The 14131-nt window shown below is 40.7% G+C and overlaps 1 protein-coding gene across 1 annotated transcript in view; it reads right to left on the reverse strand.

Annotated features, from left to right (window-relative positions):
* The window catches only part of PCLO (piccolo presynaptic cytomatrix protein), a 360380-nt gene that overhangs the window by 137129 nt on the left and 209120 nt on the right, over nt 1-14131 (reverse strand). Inside the window, exons 5-6 of the mRNA XM_042965364.1 lie at nt 5501-10595; nt 3123-5137 (exon numbers count right to left, since the gene is read on the reverse strand). Of these exons, the coding sequence (XP_042821298.1) occupies nt 3123-5137; nt 5501-10595 (7110 nt within the window). The remainder of the gene's footprint in view (nt 1-3122; nt 5138-5500; nt 10596-14131) is intronic.

Consider the following 14131-nt stretch of genomic DNA (forward strand, 5'->3'; position numbering starts at 1 on the left):
AAACTCCTGTTCTTGCAGAGGTGAGGTTCTACTGGAGAAGAAAGATTATATTTGATTAAATAAACATTCTATTAATAAACATTATATAAAATTTAAATATATTCAAATGTATAATTATTTAAATAAAGTAAATATATCTTAAATAAATATATATTATATATGTGTATAATTCAGAGGATGCATAATGGGGATTTATGGTGATATGAAGATTTATTTAGAAAATAAGGTAAGGAGAGCCTCTCTATGGAAGTAAAACTTAAGCAGAAACCTGTACACAGGCATGAGCCAGACAAAGATGGAGGAGAGGGAGATCCCAACACAGGTCCAGGATGGGGAGGAGATTAGCAAGGTCAGTGGTAGGAGCAGAGGAAGAGGAGGGGGCTAATGTGAGGAGTGACTGAGGAGATTGTGAGACAGGCAGAGAAGAGATCATAAGGGTCCATGTACAGAATTTTTAATATATTCCAAATTTGATGAGGATCGCTGGAGAGTTTAAGCTGTGGAGTGTGTGCCACAATCTGTCATACATTTTAGAAAATCAATTTAGGTGCAGTTTAGAGAATTGGCTGTAAAGAAGGCAAGAGTGGAGGGAGTCCAGGGACTAGATAAGAGTGTAAAGTGTTAAAAAAAAAAAAAAAAAAAAAAAAAAAAAGATGCTGGTTTTGGTCTAATCACCTGATAGCCAATGGGAAGTAAATCCAAACTCTAACTCAGAAAATTAGAGTCCCTCTGACATGTTCCTTGCTACTTTTCCAGTTTCACTTACAGTTAAACTCTTCCTCTTCCTCTTTGCTTTATGTTTGGTCATCAGACTGAACGTTTACATATTGTGTTTCCTCTGTTTGGAAGGGCCTCCAGTTTTCTTCTCATGGTTCAACAGAGATTTCACCTTCACATTCCAGAACCTCCTCTGTGAAACATTTCCTGACACTTCCAGAAAAGGAGATCTTTCCACAGAACCTCATAGAGAATAGAACTTCTCTTTCATGCTATATTATATTATGCTATTTTATGCTGTGTTGTCTCAATGGCAACTGAAATGTGTGATTCATTTCAACTTTACTAGTCTGAGAAAATTAACAGTATGTAAATTAATGAGCTAAACTTCTTAACCCTATGTCACTATGAATATCACTTAGAAGATTATTCTTTTCAGTACAACTGAAATCCATACTTACAATTAAGAAATTAATTTAGCTTTTAAACAGACTGAAAGCATATCTAGAAATGGGCAAAGAAACAAATTATAAAATTCACATAAGAGAATCAAAGTGTCTAAAGTGCCAAAAACATTGCCTGTATATAAAATGGTCTACTCTGTGCTGGAAATAAGGCAGTATCTTTCAGTTGGTATACAATTATTCCATATTAAAGCACTGAGTTCAGCCAATTAGAAAAAGGAACCATTGAACTATGTTTCAAGGCTCAATACATCTAGGAATTTTCAGGCTCAGAAATTATTTAGTATTTCTACCCAACTTCTTTTATGATTAGATAGTTAATCAGTATCAGTACCTATAACACAACTCACATAACTCATTTTATCTTTCATTTCACATTTCCTGAAGTGAATACTCTGGGGAAAAAATACGGACAACTTCAATCTCTTCTCTGAGTTCATATGAATTAAGGGTACTGGACCATATATTAAGTTAATGATCAATACATCAACTGGAAATCTACAGTATTCTGTAATGATGTAATCCTACAGTATTAAAGTACTGTCAAAAATCACATTTTCTAAGTTTTCCAAGAAACTAGTTAGGCGAATTTATATGCCACTGCTAGAAAAATAAATACCTACACATAGAGCAGAATTGAGAATCACTTCTCACAATAGATACAATTCTAGAAAGAAAGCCATACAAAAAATAATTCTCTGTAAATTGAATGAAATCTCAATGCATTAGTGGTTTCCTGAATTAACAGCTAATGACCTCTGTCCCCCCACATGAAGACATTTTTATTTTTAGGATATACTGTTTCAAAAAATATGTAATAACAAAATGCCACTATGAAACTATAAAACAGACATGAATTTTTAATTTTTAAATATCCCTATCGAGATGTCTCTTTACCTATGAATAGAGTGACTGTCATGCTTAACGGCATATTTTTCAGTCCATGGCCAATGTTTAAGGCCGGTGGAAATGTAGCAATATCTCAGAAAAACCCATTCAGAAGCTTTGGGATTTGAAGACCCGAAGTTCAGAAACCAGTAAATTAATGGAACTTTTAATGTGAACATAAATCCTGTCTTAAATTGAACTATTGTATTTATCAACAGCCTTCTAAAGAGTTATATATTAAATTTTTAGAGTAGAATAAACTTTTAATAGCTGATGATTAACATCTCTTATTAGCTCAGCTAGAGAGATCTTTACAAATGTGTCCAACATATCTGTATACTTTTTTCCTTTGAAGCATACTCATATATTTTTAAATAATTATCACTATTATTTAAAAGAACATAATTTTTTTTGTTTCTATAAGCCCTAGGACTAAGGCTTACCTGATGTTATATTAAGAAAGTTGTCAGAAAATAAATAAGCATGAACGAACTATGAAATAATACTACACTTTAATCTGCCAGCCCTAGAAAAGCTCACTTTTGAGCAGTCAATGTTCTAAGCCCTTTTATGAAACCATTCTGGCTGGAAGAAGATGAAATTACTTTGATGATCCCCAAGGACCCTTCTACTAAAGAACTTCAGGTGTCACTGCATCTAAATTTAAGGGCATCCTTTGCCTTCCTTATCTGTTTATGTTCCGTATTTATTCCATCATCCTTGAAAATACATATTAACTATATCCACTGAAATCACAGTCTACCACTGACATTTGGGAGATTTCAAGATTAGAAGAAAACTTTCAATCTCATTGGTCATAAAGTAATAAATTTCTTTCTCGTTTTGCCTCACATAAGATGTCTTCTTTTTTTGGTATTTCTAAATGGGTGGAGACTTTTCTGTTTTTCCCCAAATTTCTAATAAACTAGTCCTTACTAAACTTTAGTATTAGATTCCTAAGTTACCAGGAGCCTCAACGCCTCCTCAAGTCTGCACACACATGGTTAACATCAACTCATCTACTGTCTTCTAACTGAAAAGAATCACTCTTACCGTGTAGCCCTCGGTATACTGAAAAGGAGCCCTGGAACTTTCATCTGCTGTTGGACTCAGAGGCTTGGGGTCAGACATGGACCGCTGCATCATCTTGGCTGTTTTAGGACTTGCCGGGGGCACTTTAGCCATATCTGGATGCAGTACTTTCTGCGGACTTATATCATCAGGGAGGGGTTTTTCATAAGGTACAAAGGCTGATTCTAAGGCTTTGCCTGGTGAAAGTGGTGAGATGGGTGAATAAAGGACTTTTGGAGATTTGGGTGGGGAAGGAGCCAGCTGTAATGTGGAATCTGCCCGAAGGTGAGATGAGTAACCAATCTCTAAAGGTGTTGGGCGTTTCTTGTCTTTGGGTGGAGATGTGGCACTCAGATATTGAGGACTCTGTGTGTCTGAATCTGCTTCTGTTTGACATCCTAAACTGCCCCCTTTGTAAGTCTTTTCAGGTGCTGAAATGTGTTTAATTATTTCTACCTTGGCATCCACGCGTGCCCGTACTGAAGGTGTTCTTATGGTTCCGACTGGTTCAGTCTGCACAGATATCTCTGCTACTGTTTGAACTGCTATGCTGGAGACTTTGGAAAGGGGTTTGGTCTTGTCAGCCTCTGCAGTGCTGTCACCATATTTCCCTACTCGAGCTTTCCTCCTTGCTCTAGCAGGCACATCCCATTCATCCTGATCTTCGTCATCAGTTTGGACACTCGTATCAACACTCTTTTTGGTTCTCCTCCTCCTACTCACATAACTCCGATCTGCCGCGTCCTCGTCGTCGGTTTGAACGCCACTGTCCACTATCTTTTTAAAGCAGCGCGGATCATCGGCCATATGTTCCCCGAGCTCATCATACTGTCCACGGACTTTAGCCGCAGCGCTTCTCTTTTTGGGTGGTTTCTCATCTTTCACAACCACATCTGTTAGAGGTATTTCTGAAACCGTACTCAGGATGCCAGGTGGGGCGATGTACTGAGTGACGCCATCAGACTGCACCGTGTACCATCCTTGGCTCTGTGGTATTTCAATCGCCACGACGGCCGAGGCCGTGGTGGTTGCATCCTCAGGTGCCCAAAACTGGCCGCCTTCTGGGGCAGCGTACTGACCTTCCAAAATTGCCTGCTCTGTCGTGGTTTGCGGAGAAGCAGTTCCAGAGGGGTCATAGTTATACTGGTAGATCTGGCGAATCTTCTGCTCTTCTAGCTGCTGGTGAAGCTGTTGCTGCAGCTGTTGGATCTGCTCCAGCTGTAACTGCTGCTGAGCTAATGTCTCCTGCCTCATCATGAACTGGGCTTGCCGCTCTTCTTCCTGCTGATACAGAAGGTGCTGCTTCATAGACTGCAGCTCCTCCAGCTTTTTTTGAACCATGATCTTTTCCTGTTCTCGGAACCTTTGAATCTCCTGACGTTCCCACTCTAATTCCTCGGCAAAACGTTGCTGCTTGATTTTCTCCAGTTCCAAGAGCTCACGCTCCAAGTCGAGCTGCTGCTGTTGTTTGCCTTCTTCGGGGACAATTAAAATAGCACTTTCGTCTCCCACCACTTCGGAAAACATGTCAGAGGCTGTGGTTAGAGTGGGAACGGAGTCTATTGTCTCAGCAGTAAGGGTTTCCACTGTAATAGTTTGCAAACTGGCATTGATATCGATACCGGTTGCTGCAATGTCTGTTTCAGACGCACCTGTTGTTAGGAAATATGATCTAGGCATTGGCTGGCTCTGGTGCAGGGCGGATAACGAAGTCACCGCGTCAGCTGTGTGCACACCAGACAAATCCCTCACCGTGGTGCTGAAAATGGAGCCAGGCTGTGTGGTAATAGCAAACGTGGAGGGAATCGGAGTTGCTACTGAAGAATAGACAACACCATTGGATGACCTCAAAACACTCCCCACACCATACTGGGATCCCGGAGGTGGAGTCATTCTTGCTGTGGAATACTGTGGGGTACTAATCCCAACTTCTGAAATGACTTGTCGTGTTTCTGGATATGGACCTGTAGTCTTGCTTGAATAATCCATTACCTCACCTGAAATACAGGGTAGAGTTACAGTCCAGTTCCCAGAATAAATGATGCGTTTGGGGTTTGAGGGCCCTCTTGATCTTGATGAACATAATGAATGGGACTGCATGCAAATCCACAGGTTAATCTAATTGGATGCAGAATGAAAGCAATGTTGAACATGCAGGCACATGCAGGTGACTTTGGGCAGAACAAATTAAAAACTGAAGAAACAAAAGCGCACATGTACTCCGAAATATGCTGCCAAAACATCCAAAGAAAGAGAAAAAGTAACACAATTGGAAAAGGGACCACATTTTCATCCTGAAATGAGATGAGGGACACCATAATGACATTTCAAGGAAAGGTCTGCTGCCACATCATACTGACCTGCAGTAATTCTCCCTGAAGTTAGATCTACTGCTGTATCAGTTCCTCCCGAATAATCAAAAGCATTCTTACTTTTATAGAAAAAATGTCCAGCTTCTGCTAAATTCGTGTCAGACATGGAAGGTTTCATTCCCCCAATCCCTCTATAACCAGAAGGGCCTGACCGGTCATATTGATAGTGGTCATCCCTATAACCAAAACGATCCTCAGGAAGAGTAGTTGCGGGCTGCTGTGCTGTGCAGCTCCTTCCAAAAGGTAACTTGTAAACCATATCGCAGCATACAGCTCTTCTTCCTGCAGTCAGATCGACAGGCTTTTCATCATCTTCTACTATTTTGGTCACCACACCGGAAGTAGATTCATCCATCGTTACAACAGTTCTGTGAGACTTGGTTGTACTGAGATCTACTACTTCCCCATCAGCCATTCCCTGGCGTGTGACGCTATCCGTCCATCCATTTGTGACTCCGACAGGAGGTGCGGTAACAGGTTTTGTAACAGCCGATGTCACTGGGTGTGCTGATGTACCTAAAGATAAGTTTATTGGTGCATCCTCCCTAACTGCAGGAAAGGCCTGGCCACTCGGTATCCTGTACGGGGGAGGCTCAGCATGCTTCGATGTAGTAAGCTGGAGGGGTGCTGGTGTTGCATGTTCTATACCCACTAGGCTTTCTGGGCCCATGGTGTAACCTGAACTAGCTGCGCACGTGACAACAGTCACCGTCTCAGTGACCAGGGGCATCGGCGTTACTGCTGATGAAGTTGCACTGAGATTTATAATAGATGGTTGGACGGCGCTGATTTGTCTCCCATAGACTTCATGTGTGGTGGTCTGCCTTTTCATATCCATTGTGGAGGCAGAAAGATCCATACACTTTTCAGTTACTTTAACTTCTACTTTTGGTACTGTACGCAAATCAATGGCATCACCAACAAGCGGCAACTTTCCATTTTCCTTATGCTGACGCTTCTCTAAATGTAGGTTATCTAGAGCAAGAGGCTCTGGAGGAATCGATATAGAGACACTGCTGAGACCAACACTAGTGAGTGCACTTCTGGCTGCTGAAGCCTCAGCCTTGGAAACTTCAGTTGTGAAAAACTGTGTAACTGAGGTTGGGGCTGCTTGAAATGAAGATAACGTTGTGACAGGGACAGCAGAAAATGTCTCCAAAGCTCCTGACATGTACAAGCTCTGTTCTGAAGAACTTGGCATTCCTGCAGTTGTCATAGGAGGAACTACAGAAAACACTGGTTCGATGGAAATCAGGTCTTTGGGGGGTGATCCCAGGGGCCAACTGGTAACTGCTTGACTAGTTGAAGAATCGGTTGGAGTCCCAGGTTCAGATGGCAATGTGATAACCACGTAGGTTTCCATGAGGGATTTGGAAAATCTTGGTGAGGACTTGTTAGAGTGAGGGGATGCTGGGGAGGTAGGGGAAGGTAATTTATAATCTGCTGAAGTCACTAAATTTAATGTCATGTTTGAAGCTAAAGATAGACCTGTTGGCTTGGGGTGTGTATCTGTTGATTTTTGTGTAGTTACTGGAAGCTGAGGGACTGCTGGTTTAGGGGCAATCGGAGGTTTACTTGGCTCAGGTCTATGTGTAAAGACAAGTCCAGATGGGATGGAAGATGGCTTAGGAGGAACAGGAGGAGGTGCAGTGGTACATATTTTTGTTATAGGTAACCCATTACTTCTTGGAATAGCTGTAGCCTCTACTGCAGTAACAGCATCAACTAGAGGTTTAGCTGTAGTGGTTACAGTCTCTGGAGCTGTAATTGTTAACTTTTTTGTAGGATGAATGATTGGCTTGGGTGAGGTTGGTGGAGGGAGAGGTGGAGGGGGGGGAGGAGGGGGAGGGGGAGGAGGGGGAGGGGGAGGGGGAGGGGGAGGAGGAGGCTGTGCTGATGTGTCCAAAGAAGAACTTCTAAAGAATGGACGCATTTTAGTTGGAAGAGAGGTAACAGAAGGACCGCCGGATGGCAACGGAGATGCGGGTTTTGTTTGATCAAAGACCTGTCCTGATATAAAGCACGTTGCTGAAACCCGCTCCCCTACTGGAAGGGCCACTGCAGAAGAAGGAGGTTGATCAAACACAGTTTCAGAAAAGCTCATCTTTGTTAGTTCAACCTCAGTCTTCTCCCTTTTATCTCTGTAAGCTTCCAGAACCTCGAGAATAATTCCATTCCCAGTGTCCTTCTTGGCTTTCTTCACTGAGTCTTTTACAGATACAGGTAAGTCAGTGGAAACAGTGTCAGCAATCAGCCCCTCTGGTTTAGTTCCTATAGGTTCTAGAATAGGAGGCTCCACATCAGATAAGGAAATCACGATATGATCAGCACCAGTTCTTCCATCTGGTGTGGTGGCTCGATCTAAAGATACACTTATTTCTTCCGGATAGTCTATAATGCTGCCCGGAAAATATGTTGATGAAGAAATTCCCTCAGAATCTTCAAATTTAGTTACTACATCCACTGGTTCCATATAAACTGTGGTTATGCTATCCAAGGTAGTGACGGGTGAGGAGCTATCTGTGGTACAAACTGAAGAAACAGAAGACGTGAGAGAGGGTGTGTCAGAGGGTGGGACGGATGTAGCACTTTCTGAAGGCTCAGAGTAGGTCAAAATCAGTGATTCATGGGCAATTATCTCTTGGATTTCCCTTGTATAATCTGTTACATATTCATCCTCAATTTCTTCTGTTGAAAAATGTTGGGTTATTTTGACATCTGGGATAGAGAGTGTTGCACTGCTGGTCGAATCTGTAAGAGATGCTCCTGAGAGAACACTTGATGTCAAAGATGCATCGGGCACCCTGTCAAAGTCCACGGTAGACTCTATCGTGTCATCTGTGATGGGGGGCTGGGTTGGACTGGATCCAGGTGTTAACTGCATTTGCTGCCTCTTCATGAGTTCTTCATAGGCAGCATCAGCGTCTAATAATTTTTTTTCTTCACTGGTGGAAGTCACCATACTACCCAGATCCACTATTTCATGGCTTTCTGGGATGATAAAAGAGCTTGAAACAATGTCTTCTTGAGGCACAATAGAATGTAAGCTTTCTAACTCATAAAACTCTTTCTGGAGGTCTGTTATTTTTTGCATAGGATCTTCATAAATCTGTTCTGGGAGTCTTATTTTCTGCTCTTTCCCTCTCTGCTGCATAAATCCATTTTCGTCTTCTTGCCTTGTTAGCAGACTGCCATCTACCGAACCATTGTATGTGTCCTCTACTAAAGATTCATAAATATAATCCTCTATTAACATCCCACCATACAAAGGCTCTTTTTCAAACATTTCATCTCGTTCAGGTACAGCTGGAAAAGGTTTATATTTGTGGGTTTTGTGCATCATTTCTTCATACATCTCCTCGGCACTTTTTAATGCCTTTTGGCCACCTTCTTTCTGCATAATAGACTGCTCATCTGTTGGTGAATATAAAGACACAGCTGTGGGCAATTTGTAAACTTTTTGCACTTCTATTATCTTTTCTGGGCTTATTTCAAAGCCTTCTGGGTCTGACTCTATGCTAGGTGAGTATTCAGAACAAGAAGATCGATGGAGCTCCTCCATTTCCGCAGCCTGGCGTAATTCTTCTGTTGGAGATGCATCTTCAATGGGAGAGAGATTACTGGGTGGTGTCTTTGGTCTTTCCCTCCTTCTCTGAGCTCGAAGTTCATCTTTGTCTTTCTTTGATTTCTTACTAGAAGTCTTTCTTTGCTGCTGTTCCAATTCCCGCTGCTTTTCTTGCTCCTTTAATAATTCTTCCTCCTCTCTCAATTCTTCTTCCTCTGAAGAATCTTCAATAGTAGGTAAAAGAGGACCATGTGACCTGTGGCGAGCCTTACGTTGTTGTTTGCTCTCTCCTTTTTTGTGACTTGGGCTACTGTCACTGTCCTCATCAAGAGACGACACTGAGGTAGGGGATGTGCCAGGAGTGAAGCTGGAAGCATGAAGACTAGAAGATCCTTCCCCCCTTGACCTATCTTCTGGGGAGTCTGTCAAGCTCTCCATTTCCAATTCTGGCTCCTCATCAAAATACAAAGCCGTTTTTTTCTGTGATGAGTCTGCAGAGTATTTATCTGCTATTGTGCTGTTGAGTTCAATGGTTTTGAAGCGACGTAGCCCCCCTCCTCCAGCAACTACAAGTTCTTCACTCTCTTGACTTTTAGTTTCTCTGTACTTAAGCTCAGGACTCTCATCAAATGTCTCATCATCTTCATCATGCCACGAATGGCGTCTCCCTGCATCATCATCAAAGCTGGCACTGCTTTTCCGAGTTAGTCGCCTGTGTTTCCCGGCTGTTGCTTTCCCTTTTCCTTTCATGTCTTCCTTCTTCTGGCTCTCAATACTACTACTAATCTCTTTGAGCTGGCTCCTAATGAACTCATCATCTTCAGAAGCTGAAGCATCTTCGTCAGCACTCATTTCTATAATCTGTTTTCGAATAAAGTCCTCCTCTTCACCAGACCCTTGACTATCTTCCTGTTTATACTCATCACTGCTCGATGAACCAACACTGGTTCTCCGTTTTCTTTGTGGAACAGGTGAATTTTCACTTTCACTACTGTCTTCGACTGAATCATAAAGCTGTCTTCTTGTAGCTGTGTCATCAACAAACTCGGACTTTTCTTCGTGGTCCTTTCTGGAAGGAATGTCTTGTTGGCTATCTTTTTTTAAAGTGTCTTTTTCTTCTGGACTCTTTTTGAGCTCCTCTTCTGAAATTGTAGTTTCTACTGTTTCAGATAAACTCTGAGTTTTCTGTGGGTCCTTTGGCTGCTCAGAAGAAACCTCATGAGGTTGAGTTTTCTTTTCTGACTTTTCTTCAACAAGTGTACTTGCCTGAGCTTCCAAAATGGAGAGGACCGTACTTTCTAACTTAGCCAAATCTGAGGGGCTGGAAGGACTGCTTTCTTGGGAAAAAGAGTCTTTTTTGAGTCCCTTGAGCAAATCTTTTTCATCGCTTGGAATAAGACTTGGAATTTCACCAAGTGAACTTGATATCCCATCAGAAGAATATCCTGTGTCACTCAGACCTTGTGGGCTTTTTGGTTGCTGAGAACTTGAAGTGTCTGATTTGTCATCTTCCTTTTCCTAGCAGGGAGGAAAAGATACAGGAAAAACTTAACGTGATTAAACTAGTAACATGGCCTCTCTATTACTCCCAATTACTACTATGAACTGAGGAATAATTATAGGATTTCTTTTCAACTATAGGCCAGTATTTAAAAAAAAAAAAAAAAAATCTCTGGGCCCAAAACAGTTAAAATAGTTGATACATACTGATTAAGGTTAGTTTTCAGTTAAACTAAGTTAAATTAAATGTCAATTCTCAATGACATTTGATTTTTTTCCATGAATACTCTTTATATTTCAATAGCATTTTCTTTCAAACACGTGATTATCTTTCTCAGCACATTTACTTTGGAAAAACGTTCTAAACTGTCAAAGAGAAAAATTAATTTTTTCATTAATATAATCAATACTTTTGAATTCTGAGGACAGGCAAAGAAAGAAAAAAAAAAAAAAAATCAGAGGATGGGCTTTGTACCAGACTACAAGTTGTAAGAGATGATGGAAAATTTACTTAACAGAAATATGTAGGTAATGTGACTGTAATGTTATCCATCTCAACTATCAGAGGAGATTTATTTTTGAAATAGACTCCAATAAGGCACTACTTTTAAAAGACACTTTAGGGGCGCCTGGTTGGCCCAGTTGGTTGGGCGTCTAACTTCGACTCAGGTCATGATCTCACAGTCTGTGGGTTCAAGCCCTGCATTAGGATCTGTACTGAGAGCTCAGAGCCTGGAGCCTGCTTCGGATTCTCTGCTTCCCTCTCTCTCTGCTCTCCCCCACCCCCAACTCGTGTTCTGTCTCTCTCTCAAAAATAAATAAACATCAAAAAATAATAAAAGATGTGTAAATAAAAAATAATTTAAAGATGTGAAGACACTATATTTACTTGGTATTGTTATTATAATTCTCTATCATTTGAAGTGAATGTTTAGAAACTATAAACTTTGAAAAAGTTATGCAATAATTACTGACTCATGGCTTTACCTCAAGAGAAATATCCAGCTATTATTTTTATAGTGTTGCTAATCTCATTTATTTTCAGCATCGCACCTCAAAGATATTTAATAAATATCACTTACCAATGTCTTCTGACTTTGCAAATACATTGGACTTTTACCTTTACACCATGTCAAAGTCAGCTCCTTTCAACCAGTTCAACAATTAAATTTTCTAAATGGGATCATGGGCTTTCCAAGGAGCTCGGACACTAAGCAGACAAATCACAGCCTCGACCTGCTGCTTTTCTTGGGCTGTGATGAGGCCATGCCAGTGATTTGGTTCCAGAATCAGAGTAGCCTTAAATGAAAATACTAAGCACAGAGGCTTTTTGTAGAAGTCGAAATTAAAATTACCCAAGAGCAAAATTGAACTCAGCTGATCCAGTGAGTTGTCATGCTTAGAGTGTTAAAATAACCCCCACAGCCCTATGGAATGAAGAGGTCAGAAAACAAACCACAGGAGGACATGCTCTGTTTCACCCTGGCCTCTGAGGCCACCTCAATTCCACTAAGTCTGTACCTTGAACTAACTATCTGAATATTTTCAGTGGGTTTGTAAGCATGGGCTCCTCCCATGATCACACGTCAGGTTGAACAAACAACAAACATGAAAGAAACTTTCTTCCTTCTTTCTCTCCTCTCCTTCCTTCTCTTCTCCTTCTTCCTCTCCTTCTCCACCTCCTTGTCTTTCTGCTTCTTTTAGCTGTAGAGTTCTCAAATATAAAAGCTGTTGGTTTGATATTCATTTTCCACTCATGTTTCTCTCAATACCTATATTGTTACTATGTATGGTTAGAAACGTATTTTGAATACATTATGTGGTAAAATTCTTTGGCCAAATTTACAACACGATGTAACTCAAATTCAAAAAGACAGTGATAGGGGCTTAGTCAGTTAAGCATCTGACTCTTGATTTCGGCTCAGGTCATGATCTCACAACTTGTGAGTTCGAGCCCCCACATCAGGCTCTGTGCTGACAGCACTGAACATGCTTGGGATTCTGTCTCGCTCTCCCTCTCTCTCTGCTTCTCTCCTGCTCATTTTCTCTAAGAATATAAATAAACTTAAAAAAAAATCAAAAAGACGGTGACATATTATTCACAACTCTAGTGCAAAAAGCAGTAAGTACTCTTTGGTTTACCATGAATTAACTTTCCAGGTCATTTCAGATGTCTTCCCAGGAAAAAGTTACTTATCAACAATTCCAAGACTTTAGTTAGTAGTAGGGCTCATGAGCACCCAACTAATATTGGTTCCTTTATCTTAAGAGCTACACGTTAAAGAGGTCAGCACAGGTGAAGCAGACTTCTAATAAAATCTTTCTAGATGGTCCAAGGGGAGGGATGTTTCTATCTCCTTATATCCTACACATTGATGAACACAATTTCTTTGAGTCCAATATGCTTTCTATGTCTTTCTTTATCTGCCTTCCCACTCTTCACTAAATCATAGTAAACACCATAACCAGAGAGGTGGGGTACCTAAGCTCCTTGTGGAAAAAGAAAAAAAAAGGTAAAAAAAAAAAAAGGTTAAAAGAAAAAAAGATCTTTCAGAATCAAATTGTGATAGTGACATTTATATTCTTTATTTTGCATCTGCATAGGTTATAAAACAACAAGGTAATACAGTATCCATATATGGAGGAAACGTAACCATTGTTATATATAACAATTCTTTTGAGTATAATAAAAGAGAAATTAGAGTTTTATACAATGGATTCTGCAGATTCTACATTTTATAAAAATAAGATTAGGATCAGACATATAATGTGACAAACAGAATTAAGATACATTAGACAGGGGACTAACACACATAAATATCAAAATACCCATCCTGCAATCTCCTTATGTGGCCTATCTCCATGTCCTCAAGCTTTCTTTCTTTCCTTGGTACCATGTTCTACCCATTTCTCCCTCCTGCTGCTCTCCCGGTCTCTTTCCTCCACATTCTGCAGAGGATTCAATCATTATTTACCTATGATGATGCTGTGATGATTTTCCCCTCTAAATGACTGTTACTCTCCATATTATCAGGTGGTAAAAGGCTGCAAAGATTTTGCTCGATATGCTTGCGGGTCTAAGATAAAATGTTTGGAGTGTTTAATAAGAAAATCAAGTTAGGTGACCAAAGGGCATTGGTCTGAATTTTTCAGAAGAGACAGTTGCTCATGTATTTATTGTACCATGGTACAGTGAAAAAAAGTCCTAATGTCAACTCTTCTCCCACTAACTCGCATACCAAAGTCTTCTGGTAGAGGCGAGTGATCTTCTTCACTACACGGTTAGCTGGTTAAATCTCAGATCACATACCATCCAGGCCCTTTGGCTCTTTAAGGCACCTACCCATTCATCTTTTCACTCACTGCTGCTAAAAACAGAAACAAAAAAAGAAAAGAAGTTTTACTTCATGTACAGAGAGGGGCACACTGAGGCACTCATCTGTCCAAGCAGTGATCCCTTCTATGGCTATCTACTTTTCTCTGGGAGGTATGTGAGTGGGGGTACGAGTGAAATTCGTACTCACACAGGTTAACTGGGCTACACAGCTAATATA

The sequence above is a fragment of the Panthera tigris genome, chromosome A2 (assembly GCF_018350195.1).
Source record: "Panthera tigris isolate Pti1 chromosome A2, P.tigris_Pti1_mat1.1, whole genome shotgun sequence".
Classification (NCBI taxonomy): Eukaryota; Metazoa; Chordata; class Mammalia; order Carnivora; family Felidae; genus Panthera; species Panthera tigris.